The sequence below is a fragment of the Mus pahari genome, chromosome 3, assembly GCF_900095145.1.
Source record: "Mus pahari chromosome 3, PAHARI_EIJ_v1.1, whole genome shotgun sequence".
NCBI classification, from domain to species: domain Eukaryota; kingdom Metazoa; phylum Chordata; class Mammalia; order Rodentia; family Muridae; genus Mus; species Mus pahari.
In genome coordinates this window covers 49127178-49141717 of record NC_034592.1, presented here as the reverse complement: position 1 = coordinate 49141717, position 14540 = coordinate 49127178, and the positions used below count along the sequence as shown (strand labels likewise).

General features: G+C 37.9%; 1 protein-coding gene across 6 annotated transcripts in view; it reads left to right on the top strand.

Moving 5' to 3' along the window:
• Positions 1-14540, top strand: part of Kcnh7 (potassium voltage-gated channel subfamily H member 7) — a 452259-nt gene that overhangs the window by 433169 nt on the left and 4550 nt on the right. For all 6 annotated transcript variants that reach the window (XM_021193570.2, XM_029536503.1, XM_021193568.2 and 3 more), the window contains 2 exons: positions 2509-2677; positions 12448-12640. In XM_021193570.2, the coding sequence (XP_021049229.2) occupies positions 2509-2677; positions 12448-12640 (362 nt within the window). The remainder of the gene's footprint in view (positions 1-2508; positions 2678-12447; positions 12641-14540) is intronic.

Genomic DNA, 14540 nt, shown 5'->3' with positions numbered 1-14540 from the left:
AGCAAACCTTAAAAGAGAAAAAAATTAACATGACTTTGGCCTTCCTAATGCTGAGGTCAAATGTAGACTCTGGTGAAACTGTGAACCCTGAAAATGAAGGATTACCCACAGCTCAACCATTTGCAGAAGTGTGTCTTGCAACTATAGCAACATTTTCCAAGGCAACTAAGTGCAGATACTGTCTGGGCTATTTTTAGAAGGTGTCTACAAGGATGCTCATTTGATTAGGACGACTAGGAAACCAGGGTTTCCATCTTTGAACTCTTTATTTTTCAGTCCACCATTAAAACAAGTTAATCACGTATCTCTAAATTTCAATTAAAAATTAAATTATAGTTAAGGAAACCTCAATATCACAGTACACATTTTATTCATTTCTGCCAAGATAATCTTTTTTTTTCCCTTAAGGGTCAAAGAAAAATGCTATCCTCCATAATTTATCACATGTGATTCACCAGTGGTGTTTAAAAATCAATGTGTTACATGATTGTGAAATGAAGGAGCTGCTAAGCAGAGGCACAAATTCAATGAGGTTTCTGGCACAAAGCTCATGAGAATGTAATATAGCTTTCAGTGCTATCAGTTCTCACTCTCTCTAAAGAAGTGTTCCTATATGAAATGGATATTAGAAAACAAGCTGGGACTATCCCTGGCATCACTAGGCTCTTTGTGCATGTTCTACATGCTGATTTAACATCACCAACACAGAGTAGAAAATCTAGTTTGCTAAGACACTATGTTGTAGCTGTGCATTGTAAATTGGTCCAAATGTCTGTAAATAACAAATCACATGTCTCTGGAAATCTGCAATTTTGCCTTTGTATTCACATTTCTCCCTGTCTGATAAAATGTAAAAATAAGCCATACGCTGTCATTGTAGAAAAAACATCAAACACCAAGATCCTGCAGGTTAAAGATGCCATAACCAAGAGCCTTCTCTGGATGTGGCAGGGAAGTCTCTGAGGTCTGTTAGTCATTTCTACAAAACGAGGAACCTGGTCTCAGTTTTCTCAGGCTGTCTCTGGTTATGTTTGTTTCTTCCTTATAGCCTCTCCTGTTGAGATAGAAATAAAGAGCTCATCACTGGAGACATTTTTATGTATTCAATGATAAAAGACAGGGAGAGAAAAACCCATGGAAAATAACAGATTTATTTTTCTCATCTGCTTAGAAAAGGGGTGTACAGCATATCCCCCTCCCGTGTGCTTTCAGAAAAGCCATGGAAAGGAAGTCCCACTGCTAGGTCCCCTATTTCGAGAATCATAGCTAATCCTGCCCAAATTTAGATACTTTCCAGGCAGGCTTTTTTAAATCGCTGAAGCTGTAAATTCCCTATCTTTATGTAATAACTTTCTTTGCCGTTTAATCATAGCTACCTGTCAAGACTCTCTTTCAAAATGTCTATCAAAACCCAATCACGTTCTATAACTGAAAACTACTCCCATGGCAAAGCAGAGATCCATTTGAGGTATCTTGTTCCTGCTCCCAGCCCTCCCATGAAGAATTAGCTCTTTTTAATCTCTCAGATAACCTCTCAGATCCAGTTGACTTTCTTTATTCATTTTCTAGAAGAAAGTGGATTTAGAGCACTAAAAGTCTTGACAAAAAGGAGGAAGAAAGTAGTATACATTCACCTCCAAATACCAATAGCATGAAAATGGAGAATTTTAGAAGGAACGATTCAAGAATGAATCATTAATATAAAAAATGATCACAATCCCTCTCTAGTGTATTTTTCAAAGTCACACAGAGCCTGGGTCTTCAGTTCCTCCATGCTTAGCAGAGTCTAAAACTGAACACCTGGCACACCAGACAAGTGGAATTAAACACATAAGCAGGCTATCTTAAAGTACATGAACATGAAAATATTAGTAATAAAAGACTCTCAGGATGAAAACTCTAAAAAGCAATGTGACTATGTTCAATGTACTGCAAGAGGACCTTTAAGGAACTTGAAAGCAGAGAACAGCAGCAGACTTTGAAGACTTCTCATTTCTGAGAGAAGGGGACTCCTTGGCTCAACACCAGGCTGTGTTGGCCTAAGAAAACACCCCGAATAACCACATTTCCCACTAAAACTTTACGCTTAGCAACAATATGTGAAAATTAACTTATGGATAGGGGTCTTAGCAGTCTTACGTTTTAGCTAGAGTGTTGTAAACAAAACTTGCCCTTTTCTCACAAAAAGTATAAAACTATAGTTATCTGGGTCAATTTGAGTTTATTCATCATGTCTTCTCAGCACTAACAAAAAAAATGAAAAATGTCATAGGCAAGTCTAATGACAGGTGATAAACTTTGAATGTTATGAAAATAGGTGGAGATAAGACTCGCTCTTAAGTCAAAGATTCTGGTACTGATTGGAAATGGAGATTGTCATGTCTTTGAAATCCTTTTATTCTCTCTGTCTTGGATTATGCCTGGATATCCTTCCAGTCTGCCTTGTAGGTGTCTTTGCATTACCAAGGAGCTTCCAAAGAAGCTGACGTGTCTTACTTTTTCCCATAGATATCACTGATACACACAGCTGGGAAAGAGAGCCTGCCCGAGCTCAACCTGAAGAATGTAGTCCCTCAGGACTTCAGAGAGCTGCCTGGGGTGTCTCTGAGACTGAGAGCGACCTCACCTATGGGGAAGTGGAGCAAAGGTTAGATTTACTTCAAGAGCAACTTAACAGGTAAATCAGTGTTCAAAGAAAAAGAGGAATTTATTTATGTGTACTTTAAAGAGTATCAGGGAGGCCAGGCATGGTGGCGCACGCCTTTAATCCCAGCACTGGGGAGGCAGAGGCAGGTGGATTTCTGAGTTTGAGGTCAGTCTGGTCTACAGAGTGAGTTCCAGGACAGCCAGGGATACACAGAGAAACCCTGTCTGGAAAAAAAAAATAGAGTATCAGAGAAGACTAAATTCAGGATACTTTTGCCATCAAGCAACCTAATGCTTGCTTACCATTCCACTTGTATGTTATCTGACTTGGTTACCTTAAAAGCTTTATGACCTCGAAATCTTTTACATTTCACGTTTTAACTGACAACTGCCTCCTTTTAATACCTGTATACTATTCACTTGTTTTTCCTGAGTTAGTCCTGTGCTGTGACATAAAAAAGACCGATTTCTCACCAACTTTTCAAAAATGTTAATATTTTTAAAAACTTCACAAGTAAAAATGCAAGACTCGCTTTTCCCCTTTTCCTTTTTTCTAGACAATATAATACGAGAACAGTTTTGGTCTGGGGAAAGATACATATAATCACATTATATGGTTTCAACATATAATCCTAGGTTGTGGGCATGCCATATCCAGACCATTCTAGAAGCAAATCATTTATGTTATATGGACAAAAATTCAGATATTTTGAATATAGATGAGTAGTTTGGAGACCATATAGACACACACACACACACACACACACAGTATTTCGGGAATAGCAATGTGTATGAAAGCTTGGATGGAAATGTGATGTAACAAGGAAGATGGGCAGTTATGAAAGAGATGACCTTATTCTCCTGGCAGCCCTGGGCTGATAATTTACCCCAAGTTAAGCCAACTTCTAATTACACTTGATGTATTATTATTGCAGTGCCTCATATGCTTTGTCTTTAAAAGCTAGAGAATCCTGTTGAGGCTAACTGAAGTGCCATGGCTATAGCATGGTATTCTAGGCCAGCAGATGCCACTTATATGTGAGTTGAGTTTTTGTCTATAGGTCTTCTGGTTCTTGTGTCCATACTATTGACAGAGAAGAATGGTATGTGAGGAGAATGGTGAAGAGAGGAGAAAGTTGTCTAACAAGGGTTCAGGTAGCATGCCTTTTGATCGAGCTTATAGGAAATGTATTTAAGATACTTTACTTTATGGTATATCTGAAATTCAACACTGCACAAAACAAACTTCCAAACACACTCAGGGCAGCCATCAGGGTTTTATATTTTTTAACAGTTTTTTGTTTGTTTGTTTGTTTGTTTGATTGATTGATTTTGTTTTGTTTTTGAGGCACAGTCTCCCTACATAGCCTTGGCTTGTCTATGCTCTGTAGTGCAATCAGGCTCAGATCTCAGAGATTTGCTTGTCTCTTCTAGATGTTTTTGATCAATTTCACTTTAAAGAGCCAAAACAGGCTTGAATTAAGTGTTGTTTCTTTCCCCAGACCAAAACTGTTAGTAGTGTGGACACAAACCAAAAGACCTATAGACAAAACTCAACTCACATATAAGTAGTTACATCTGCTGGCCTAAAACCCTGCTATAGCTATGGCTCTTCAGTTAGCCTCCACAGTCACAGGATTCTCTAGCTTTTATAGACAAAGCATATGAGGCACTGCAATAAGAATACATCAAGTGTAATTAGAAGTTGGCTTAACTTGGGGATAAATTATCAACCCAGGGCTGCCAGGAGAGTAAGCTCATCTCTTTCATAACTGCTCATCTTCCTTGTTACATCACATTTCCATTCAAACTTTCATACACAGTGCTATTACTTAAATACTGTGTGTGTGTGTCTATACTGTCTCCAAACTACTCATCTATATTCAAAATATCTGAATTTTATCCAAATAACATAAATGATTTGCTTCTAGAATGATCTGGATATGGCATGCCCACCACCTAGGATTATATGTTGAACCTATATAATGTTGATTGTATGTATGACTCCACAGCAAATGATCCTGTTTCAGAAACTATGACATTTGAGCTGGAGGAAGGAGATCACTGCAGGCAGCTATGAAATGTATAGCCCAACACACTTCCTGACCTATCTTTGCTTCCTGGTCTACCCAGTTGTAAGCAAGCAACTTCATGCTCCTGCTGTCACAGCTGAGAGCAATTCTTACTGCCATGCCTTCTGTGGTGGTATGAATAGGAACGACCCACATAGGCTCATGTGTTTGAATACCTGACCCATGGGGAGCAGTTCCATTAGTACTTGTGGCCTTGTTGGAGTAGGTGTAACCTTCTTGAAGGAAGTGTGTCACTGTGGGGGTGGGCTTTGAGATCTTAAATGCTCAAGCTACCCTCAGTGTAGCACACAGTCTGCTACTCTGCCTGTGGATCAAGGCAATTCCTTCTTCAGTGCCATGTCTGCTTGCAGGCTACCATATTTCCTGCATGATGATAATGGACTAAACCTCCAAACTGTAAGCCAGCTGCAGTTAAATATTTTCCTTTATAAGAATTTCTGTGGTCATAGTGTCTCATCACAGCAATAAAATCCCAACTAAGACACCTTCCTTTCCATGATAGGCTGTACCCTCAAACTCTGAGCCCTGTAAACCTCCAGTTCTTCAAGGTGCTTTTTGTCAAATACTAGATCATAGTGATGAGAAAGTTGCTAATATAATTTACTTATTTTCTGCATTTAATTCTACTTATTCATTGAGTTTATGCTGGTGATGGCAATAGATGTTGCTCTTCTTGGGAAAGAGAGAAAGTAAATGATGGAGACAACAGTGATTTAATTAGTACAATACCAACATAGTATACAGAATTTGTTAGCTTAGGTCAATGATCCTTATAAACCTGTGGCTCCCAACCCCATAGAGGTAACATATCAGATATCCTGCATATCATATATTTACATTTCTTTTTATAATAACAAAATTACAGTTAAAAAGAACAACAAAACAATTTTTATGGTTGGGGATCACTACAATAAAAGACATTGTATTAAAGGGTTACATCATCAGAAATGTTAAGAAACACTGATAAATCTTAACTATGTTCACTAATCTATTTATAGGCTGACTGGATGAAGCCATTTAAACATTCCTAGAATCATGTTTTTCATACCTATCAACTACATTGTTTCTCTTTTACAGTCATATCCTAATATCCACAAAAGATTCCTTCCAGGATATCACTTAGGGACCAAAACCTATGTATGCTCAACTTTTTATATAAAATGATACCATTTCCATGTAACACAGAATCCTCCTGCATACTTTAAATCAGCTCTACATTACCATAAGTCATAATACAATGTAAATGCTATGTCTGGGATTATTAGTCTGCATTGTTTAATGAATAGTAACAAGAAAACATTTCTACACAACTGGTACATGTACAAATTCTTCTAGATTCACAACTTCAAAGTAAAGTCCATTTGAACATAGAGACCACACAAGCTGCATAAAATAGAATGTGTGTGTGCAGCTAGGTCATGCTTAATCACTTTTACTTTATCTGTTTTACTGTCAGTCTCCTGCTTCACAAATTGCCTAGGTTTGCACCAGTCTTTATGACTTAAAAACAAAATTATTGTATCCAGCTTTTGTTGTCTAGACACTGATACCAAAAATGTTTATAAGATATATAAAATTGTTTTTCAAAAAATTGTTTTCTGTGTCCTAGAACTGAAAGTAGAAACCTTGAAACATATATGTCAAGAACACATTTGATTTTAACCACCTATTAGTAATAATAATTATTGTTTTCTTATATTAGCATATTTTACATATTTCCTCTGATTAAAATAGGACTAAATATCTTTTGACATGCTCCCAGCATCTGCAAGTGCTTTCTAAGCATGTTTTGGATTGTTACCACAATTAGCAGTTCTTCTTGACAAATTTTTCAATTATCTCTGGTATCTTCACCAATGTTTTATGTCATAACATTGCTTAGGCAGTTTTAAAGTTCAAAACATGATGTTTTCATTCAACTCCACCTTCAACAGCTTCTCTTTTCCAATGTGTTGTACAAAGTAAAACATATAGGAAAGAAAACTGAAAAGCCTAATATAGACTCTACTTTCTTCTGAGAGTACAGTCTACCCTGGTTGACATTTATTCAAATCCAGATCTGTGAATTCTTATATTGATGTCCATTTCAAATATAAATATAAAATTTAATCAAAACAAATACAACTAAGATACCTTTTTCCAGCATTAAAGGCCAATTAAGTTGCATATAAGCTTAAAGGTTTATATAAGTGTGCTTATATATTTACATGGTGTGCCCAGATGTATACATAGTTGGAGAAATTATAAATGCTTGATCCCACAGCAGAACTTCTCAAGCTTTAACATGCACTCATTTCACTGGGTAAGTTGTAGACACACAAATTATAAGACAATAGGTCTGGAGTTTGCAGAGTCCACACTTAAACATGCTGCCAGCAATATTCAATGCTGCTAGACTAAGGACCACAGATAAGATGACCTAAGAGATATAAAAGTTGTTGTCAATGGCCTTTCCATTGCTGAACACACAAAGCAATGTGTCCACCTGCAACTGTCGTGATAGTGAATGCTAATGCATCCACTGTTACAGTTTATTATCCGTGTCCTTCACTTTCTTATTTTAGTGTTTGTGTGGTGTGTGCATGTGCACATATGCAGGTTATGCTTGTGTATATATGTGTGCATGTGTAGAGGTCAAAGTTGACATTGGATGTCCATCTTGATTATTTTCTAACTTACGTATTTACTTGAAGTGTCTCAGCTGAATTTGGAGCTTGTCGGTTGGCTACCATAGCAATCCAGGTTTGTCTCGGGATTTCCCTTCTCTGTCTCCTGAATGCTGGAATTAAAGATGGTAGTCATACCTGCCCAGCTTTTCATGTGGGTTCTGGGAATCCAAACTATGATCCTATACATGTTCTGCCAATAAAGAGATCACATTCAATTATTATTCGTCATGGTGTTTTCATCTCTCCTTCCTACCTTATGTCATGTCTGATTGATAACAGATCTTTGAGTAAAACTCTTCTTTTTCCACAATTTTATTAATCAGGAAAAGCCCCCTAAAACTGGGTTATTTTGTATTTTAAAAATATAGGAAAAATGGAACTTCTGTTTACCTCCCTGTAATTCTTTCTAAGTACTTTAGTCTCAAAAGACTCTATTCTATCTCAGCAAATAGACTTGACCACAGCATGAAACTAAATATTATTCATTGTAAAGACACTTACTACCATACCCTATTTTGCTGATATGCCCTATCCAAATATCAATTACCTAATTCATTTTTAAAAATCTTAAAAATTATATATATATATATATACACTATACTTAGGAATTTAGGAAGATATGCATAATATAATATGCATATATATATGTAACAACTATTAATGTAAAAGGAGATCATGAATTTGAAAGAAAGTAAGAAGGGGTAGATGGGAAAGTTTCGAGGGAGGGCAAAGCAAGATGATGTAATTACATTATAATCACAAAAAATAAAAGAAATAATTTCAAAAAGTGTTAAAAATAATATATGAAAGGGGACTGAGATAATCAACTGCATCAAGCTTCAGAAAGGTCACTACAAGGCACAGTGTTCACAGGACACTGTGGTCTAGTTAGGGAACTGGTTTGATTTTTCCAGCCTGTGACAAGTAGTGCTAGAAGAGACATTTCGAAGGAGAGAAGTTCTGCATTGGCTTCTGGTTTCAGATGTTATCTTCTGTGGTTTGTTGGGCTCTGGTGAGGGAAAATATGACGTCAGGAAAACATAGTAGGCACAGCTGCTTGTCTGAAGGCATCCATGGAACAAAGAGAAGACCAGAAATGTGCCTGAGACACCATGCAGTACCCAAGGATACACTCTCCAGGATGCACTTCCTCCAACTTGGCCTCAGCTATGAAGGTTTCCATTGCTTCTGAGTAGTCCCGTCAAATCACAAACCCACCAATGGATTAAGGTAGTGGTTAAGTCACTCTTCCATGACTGGATTAACCTGCCTAGAATTGTTCCTTTAGAAGCCTTCTGGAGATACAATTTATATATAAACCATAAAAGAAAACAAATGTGGTAAATTCCTGACATAAAATGTTGGAACTGAAGCGCAAAGAGAGGTGAGACTGCTATAGAAAGACTTGAAAATTTTTTATTAGAAACCTGTTCAGGTGAGCTGATTTGTAGATATTTCTGTGCCCATAAACCTAGCTCTTAGTCTTATTTTTCTTAGGCAAAATTTCCTTGCAACAGTTAAGCCAAGCTGATAGAGACAGTCTGTATTCTTATCTAAGTGGAATTAGCACAAATGGTCTCCAGGATCACTCTATATCAGCCATTTTACCTGACAACCATGGTCTCACATGAGTGAGTCCCTGCCACAGTAGCAGGCCACAGTTATCAGGCATATGGCTGCTGAATACCTACCTTCCTGTGAATGTGTCTGCCATAAACATTTTTAAAATAGAATCTATTAAAAGGATATCTTTTTTCTCTCAGAGATTGCTGTGGTTTAACAAAAGCTTTTCAGGACAAAGAAATATCATCATCTTGAATCCAACTTGTCAATGAGGCTTTTATTCCAGAATCCACAGCTAAGTTGTTTTGCATTCGTGGTTTATCTTGGCAACAGTAGTAAAGAACATGCTGTAATCCATCCACTATTTAGATGTTGCCATTGACAGGATAAATTTGTACAAATTCTATGAAGATGTTTGGATTTACTATTCCAGGACTAGGGAGAAGAGAAATAGTTACGGGATGCTCACATCAAAGACAAGCATTCAAATACAGTGCGTTGCCAATTGACTTTATTCTAGCCTGCTGGGACCACACCCGAGTATTTGGGGGACCTAGGTGCGACCCTAGTCAGGCATCTTGCTCAGCAGCCACAGGGAGCTTTGTAAAAGCAAGCAGTTTAACAGAAGCAAGACAAGTTAGCTAGCATATTCTGACCGTTCATTCCTAGAATAGAGTTGGGTATATTTCCATGGGATTTTCCATCAAAGAGATCAAATTCTAGTTCAAATGGAAATGACCTTGGCAAGAATACTAGATGGAAGAACCTTTGCCCTGCCTTGTCCCATCACAAAATGATTCTGAATGGCTTAAAGGAGAGAAGAATTTTTGGTGTAGATAAAATTTGAGTTGAAAAAGTACAAAATAAAAATTTGATGCTTAGCCAGGCATGGTGGAGCACACCTTTAATCCCAGCACTTGGGAGGCAGAGGCAGGCAGATTTCTAAGTTCGATGCCAGCCTGGTCTACAGAGTGAGTTCCAGGACAGCCAGAACTACACAGAGAAACCCTGTCTCAAAAAAAAAAAAAAAAAAAAAAAAAAAAAACCTAAAACAAAAAAGAAAAACAAAAAACAAAAAAAATTGATGCATAACAAGTAAATGATCTTGTTTGTTCTATTTAACTTGTACTGCAATTACATAGGACATTTTGACATCAAACAGCTGATACCTGCATTTTTTCCATCTTCAGTGTGCAGCAGTGACATTCATATGACACGACCAGATATTTATATTTTACAGCGGTATATTAATTTAGCATCAGGCAACAAATATACATTACTGATATAATTATTATATAATTTGCATGCATAGTATCAAAAATATCTTTTATACAGTAAACACCTGAACAAAAAAGTACTGTTCTGCAAGTAAAATACTCATTTTTTTCTTTTTTTAAATTGGATATTTTATTTATTTACATTTCAAGTGTTATCTTCTTTCCATTAGTATGAGGAATACCAGTGCACTCTCCAGTTATATTTATCAATGAAAGAAAATCTATAAGAGTATATTATAATTGGAAAAAGAATGATTCTTATTGTTAATGTTAATATTAAAAGGCAATAAGAACCTTGTGTCTGGCACACCTGAAACCCATTAGTTCCATACACTGGAAGAGAAGTAAGTATAGGCTAGACTGGCCTCCCTGCACAGAAAGATATTATCTCAAAAATTAAAGTGAAAAATCATATACAGCTTCTCTTAACGTTTTCCAGATTTTTATTCTCTTTAAAATCAAAGCTAATTTCCATAAGTATGTGTGTTTAATTAAGAAGATAGTTCTAAATTTTACTGTTTTCTCTCTCTCTCTCTCTCTCTCTCTCTCTCTTGATTTGGTGCTAAATCACAAGCACAAATATGATAATTCAAAGAACTCTAAAATTGCACATGGTCCAAATTTTGTTCTTACAACCACAAAATCCCTTATCTTAAGCTGTCCACACAGAGGAATCAAACTGTATGTGAAGGTTTCAGCACCAGATGCATGTGAGGGGGCTCAGTAAAGTAACTGCTGACATGAATGCTCTATGGTATCGTTTGTTTGCTTGCTTGTTTGTTTATTTATTTATTTTGTGACACAAAACAGCCAGTAGCATCTGGAAGAGTCCAGAGCAGCATATTGGATGGGGGTGCACGGGGAGAGCAGGAGACAGTATACGGAAAACATGGTGAGAATACTAAAAGAGCAGAGAATACAGGAGCAAAGTGAGAATACCAGGAGGCTGAAGAAGGGAACACTGTTGGGTTAGAGGCAGGATGAGCATCTGGAGGAAGGGATGCCCAGGAGCTGGAGGGAGTTTAGGGTCAAGAAGGAGCTGAGATAGGCCAGAAGGCTAGCATGCACTTTGAGATATACACCAAGTGAGGAGAGACTGAGAGAGCCTGGAGACCACCTTGGTAAGTTGATAAATGCCAGAGGTATCTCTTAATTATATCTCTGTCCCTTTGGATGGAGGTAAGGGAAATGACTCCTTCTGGCCAATGGGAAGTGGTTTCACAAGTCCCAGAAGAATGCAGGCTTTTCTCTAACTGCCAGAAATCATGGTTGGAGCTCATTTCTGGATACTTGGACAGCCTTGGAGTTTGGGGATTTGGAGGTCCCTTTGGACCTGACTCAATCCATGCATTTTGTCTGTCATTTTTCTCTAGAATTTTATTTAAAGATACCATGACCAAAGCCACCTGAGGAGGGAAGGGTTTATTAGAACTAAACTTCCATATCACAGTAGTCATCAAAGGAAGTCAGGACAGCAACTCACACAGGGCAGGAACCTGGAGGCAGGAGCTAATACAGAGGCCCTGGAGGGGTGCTGCTTACTGACTTGCTCCCCATGACTTGCTCCATTTGCTTACTCATAGAGCCCAGGACTACCAACCAAGAGATGACAACACCCACAGTGGACTGGGCCCTCCCTCACTGATCACTAATTAAGAAAACACCCTACAGCCAGTCTTATGGAGATGTCTTCCCAATTGCAGTTCCTATCTTTCACATTAGCTCTAGTTTGTGTGTAAAAATGACCCACGACTAGCCAGCACATAGTGAAAATACGAGGTTTTGCAAGATGTTTTCCTGAGATGTTGTAATCGTAAAGAAACATGTTACTGAGCTCGTCTTAAGTGAGGGGGAAAAGCAGTTCACAGACTTAAGAGAATACCTAATAAAAATCAAAAGATTACTGATCACAATATTCCAAATGTGCTTTATATGTTAAAATCAATAAAGTTTTGTAAAGATAAAGCTTATTGTATGAATTCTCTTTTTCTCTTAGTACACCCATAAGAAATCAAAGGTCTGTATCCGAGTAATTGATTCTATGGAAAGGGTCAAATGGAGAGAATCTCTGTTCCTCCCCCATCTCCTGTTTAGAGCAGCTCCTTGTAATTCTGTTTGTTGGCACTGCTGATAGAGTCTCAGATGTTTTTGCGGGTCAGGACTATTTAAAAATATCTCTCCCTTTTCTGTATCTTGCAGACTTGAATCCCAAATGACAACAGACATCCAGGCCATCTTGCAGCTCCTGCAGAAACAAGCCACGGTAGTCCCTCCAGCCTACAGCATGGTGACTGCAGGAGCAGAGTACCAGAGGCCCATCCTCCGTCTGTTGAGAACCAGTCACCCCAGAGCATCCATTAAGACTGACCGGAGTTTCAGCCCCTCCTCACAGGTGAGTGTAGACATTGCAAAACTGACCGTGACTCTTTGAGCATATCTTCAGGGATCACCTGCGTAAGACTCACTTATGGAAAGCATGGATTTCTGTTCCCATCTGTTTATGCTCAAGGGTTTCTGTAAACTGGGCCCATGTTTTGTAGTATGTGCCCTTAAAAGTTGCAAACGACAGACTTTTTTAAAAAAAAAAAATAATTGTGTTTACATTTCAAATGCTGTTCCCCTTCCTGGTTTCTCCATGAACCCTCTCTCCCCCTCTTGCTCCCCCTTCTACCCGCCCATCCATGCCTGCCTCACACCTCTAGCATCTCCCTGACATTAGATAATGCAATCCTCCACTTCACATGTGGGGATGGGGGGGGGATGGACCAACCCACATGTACTCTTTGGTTGGTGATTTAGTCCCTGGGAGCTCTGAGGGGTCTGATTAGTTGATAGCATTGTTCTTCCTATGGGGTCGCAATCCCCTCAGCTCATTCAATCCTTCCCCTAACTCTTCCACTGGAGTGGCTGAGGTCAGACAATGGTTCACTATGAGTATCCTCATGTCTCTTAGAGCCTCTCAGAGGGCCGCCATACCAGGCTCTTGTTAGCAAGCATATCACACCATCAGCAATAGTGTCAGGGTTTGGTGTATGCAGATGGGCCGGATCCCAAAGCTGGGCTGTCTCTGGATGGCCTTTCTCTCAGTCTCTGCATCATTTTTGTCCCTGTGGTTCCTTTACACAGGAACAATTCTGGGTTAAATAGGTCAGGGAAAAATAAAGAAAGAAATCAAAGACTTTCTAGAATTTAATGAAAATGAAGGCAAAGCATACCCAAACTTATGAGACAAAATGAAAGCAGTGATAAGAGGATAACACATAGCTCTGAGTGCCTCCAAAAAGAAACTGGAGAGAGCTTACACTAGCAGCTTCACAGCACATCTGAAAGCTCTAGAACTAAAAGAAGCAAACTCACCCAAGAAGGGTAGACAGCAGGAAATAACTCCGTGCTGAAATCAACCAACTAGAAACAAAGAGAACTACACAAAGAATCAATAAAACTAAGAGCTAGATCTTTGAGAAAATCAACAAGATAGAGAAACTCTTAGCCAAACTAATTAGAGGACACAGAGACGGTATCCAAATTAACAAAATCAGAAATGAAAAGGGAAACATAACAGAAACAGATATTTAAAAAAAAAATCCTCAGATCCTACTACAAAAGCCCATACCCAACAAAACTTGAAAATTTAGATGAAATGAACAATTTTCTAGACAGATACCACATACCAGGGTTAACTCAGGATCAGATAAACTAAACATTCCCATAACCCCTAAGGAAATAGAAGCAGTCATTAAAAATCTCCTAACCAAAAGAAACCCAGGGCCAGATGGTTTTAGAGCAGAATTCTATCAAACCATCAAAGAAAACCCAATACCAATACTTTTCAAACTATTCTACAAAATAGAAACAGAAGGAACACTACCCAATTCATTTTATGAAGTCACACTTATGCTGATAACTACACCACATAAAGACTCAACAAAGAAAGAGAAATTCAGACCAACTTCCCTTATGAATATTGATGCAAAAATACTCAATAAAATTTTCACAAACTAAATCCATGAATCCATGAACACATGAAAATGATAATTAACCACAATCAAGTAGGCTTCGTCCCAGGGATGCAGAGATGGTTCAATATATGGAAATCTATCAACGTAATCCATTTTATAAGCAAACTCAATGAAAAAAAATCACATGATTATCTCATTAGATCATAAAAGCCTTTCACAAAATACAAAACCCCTTCTGGTTAAAAGTCTTGGAAAGATCAGGAATTCAAGGCACATACCTAAACATATATATATATATATATATATATATATATATATATATATATATATATA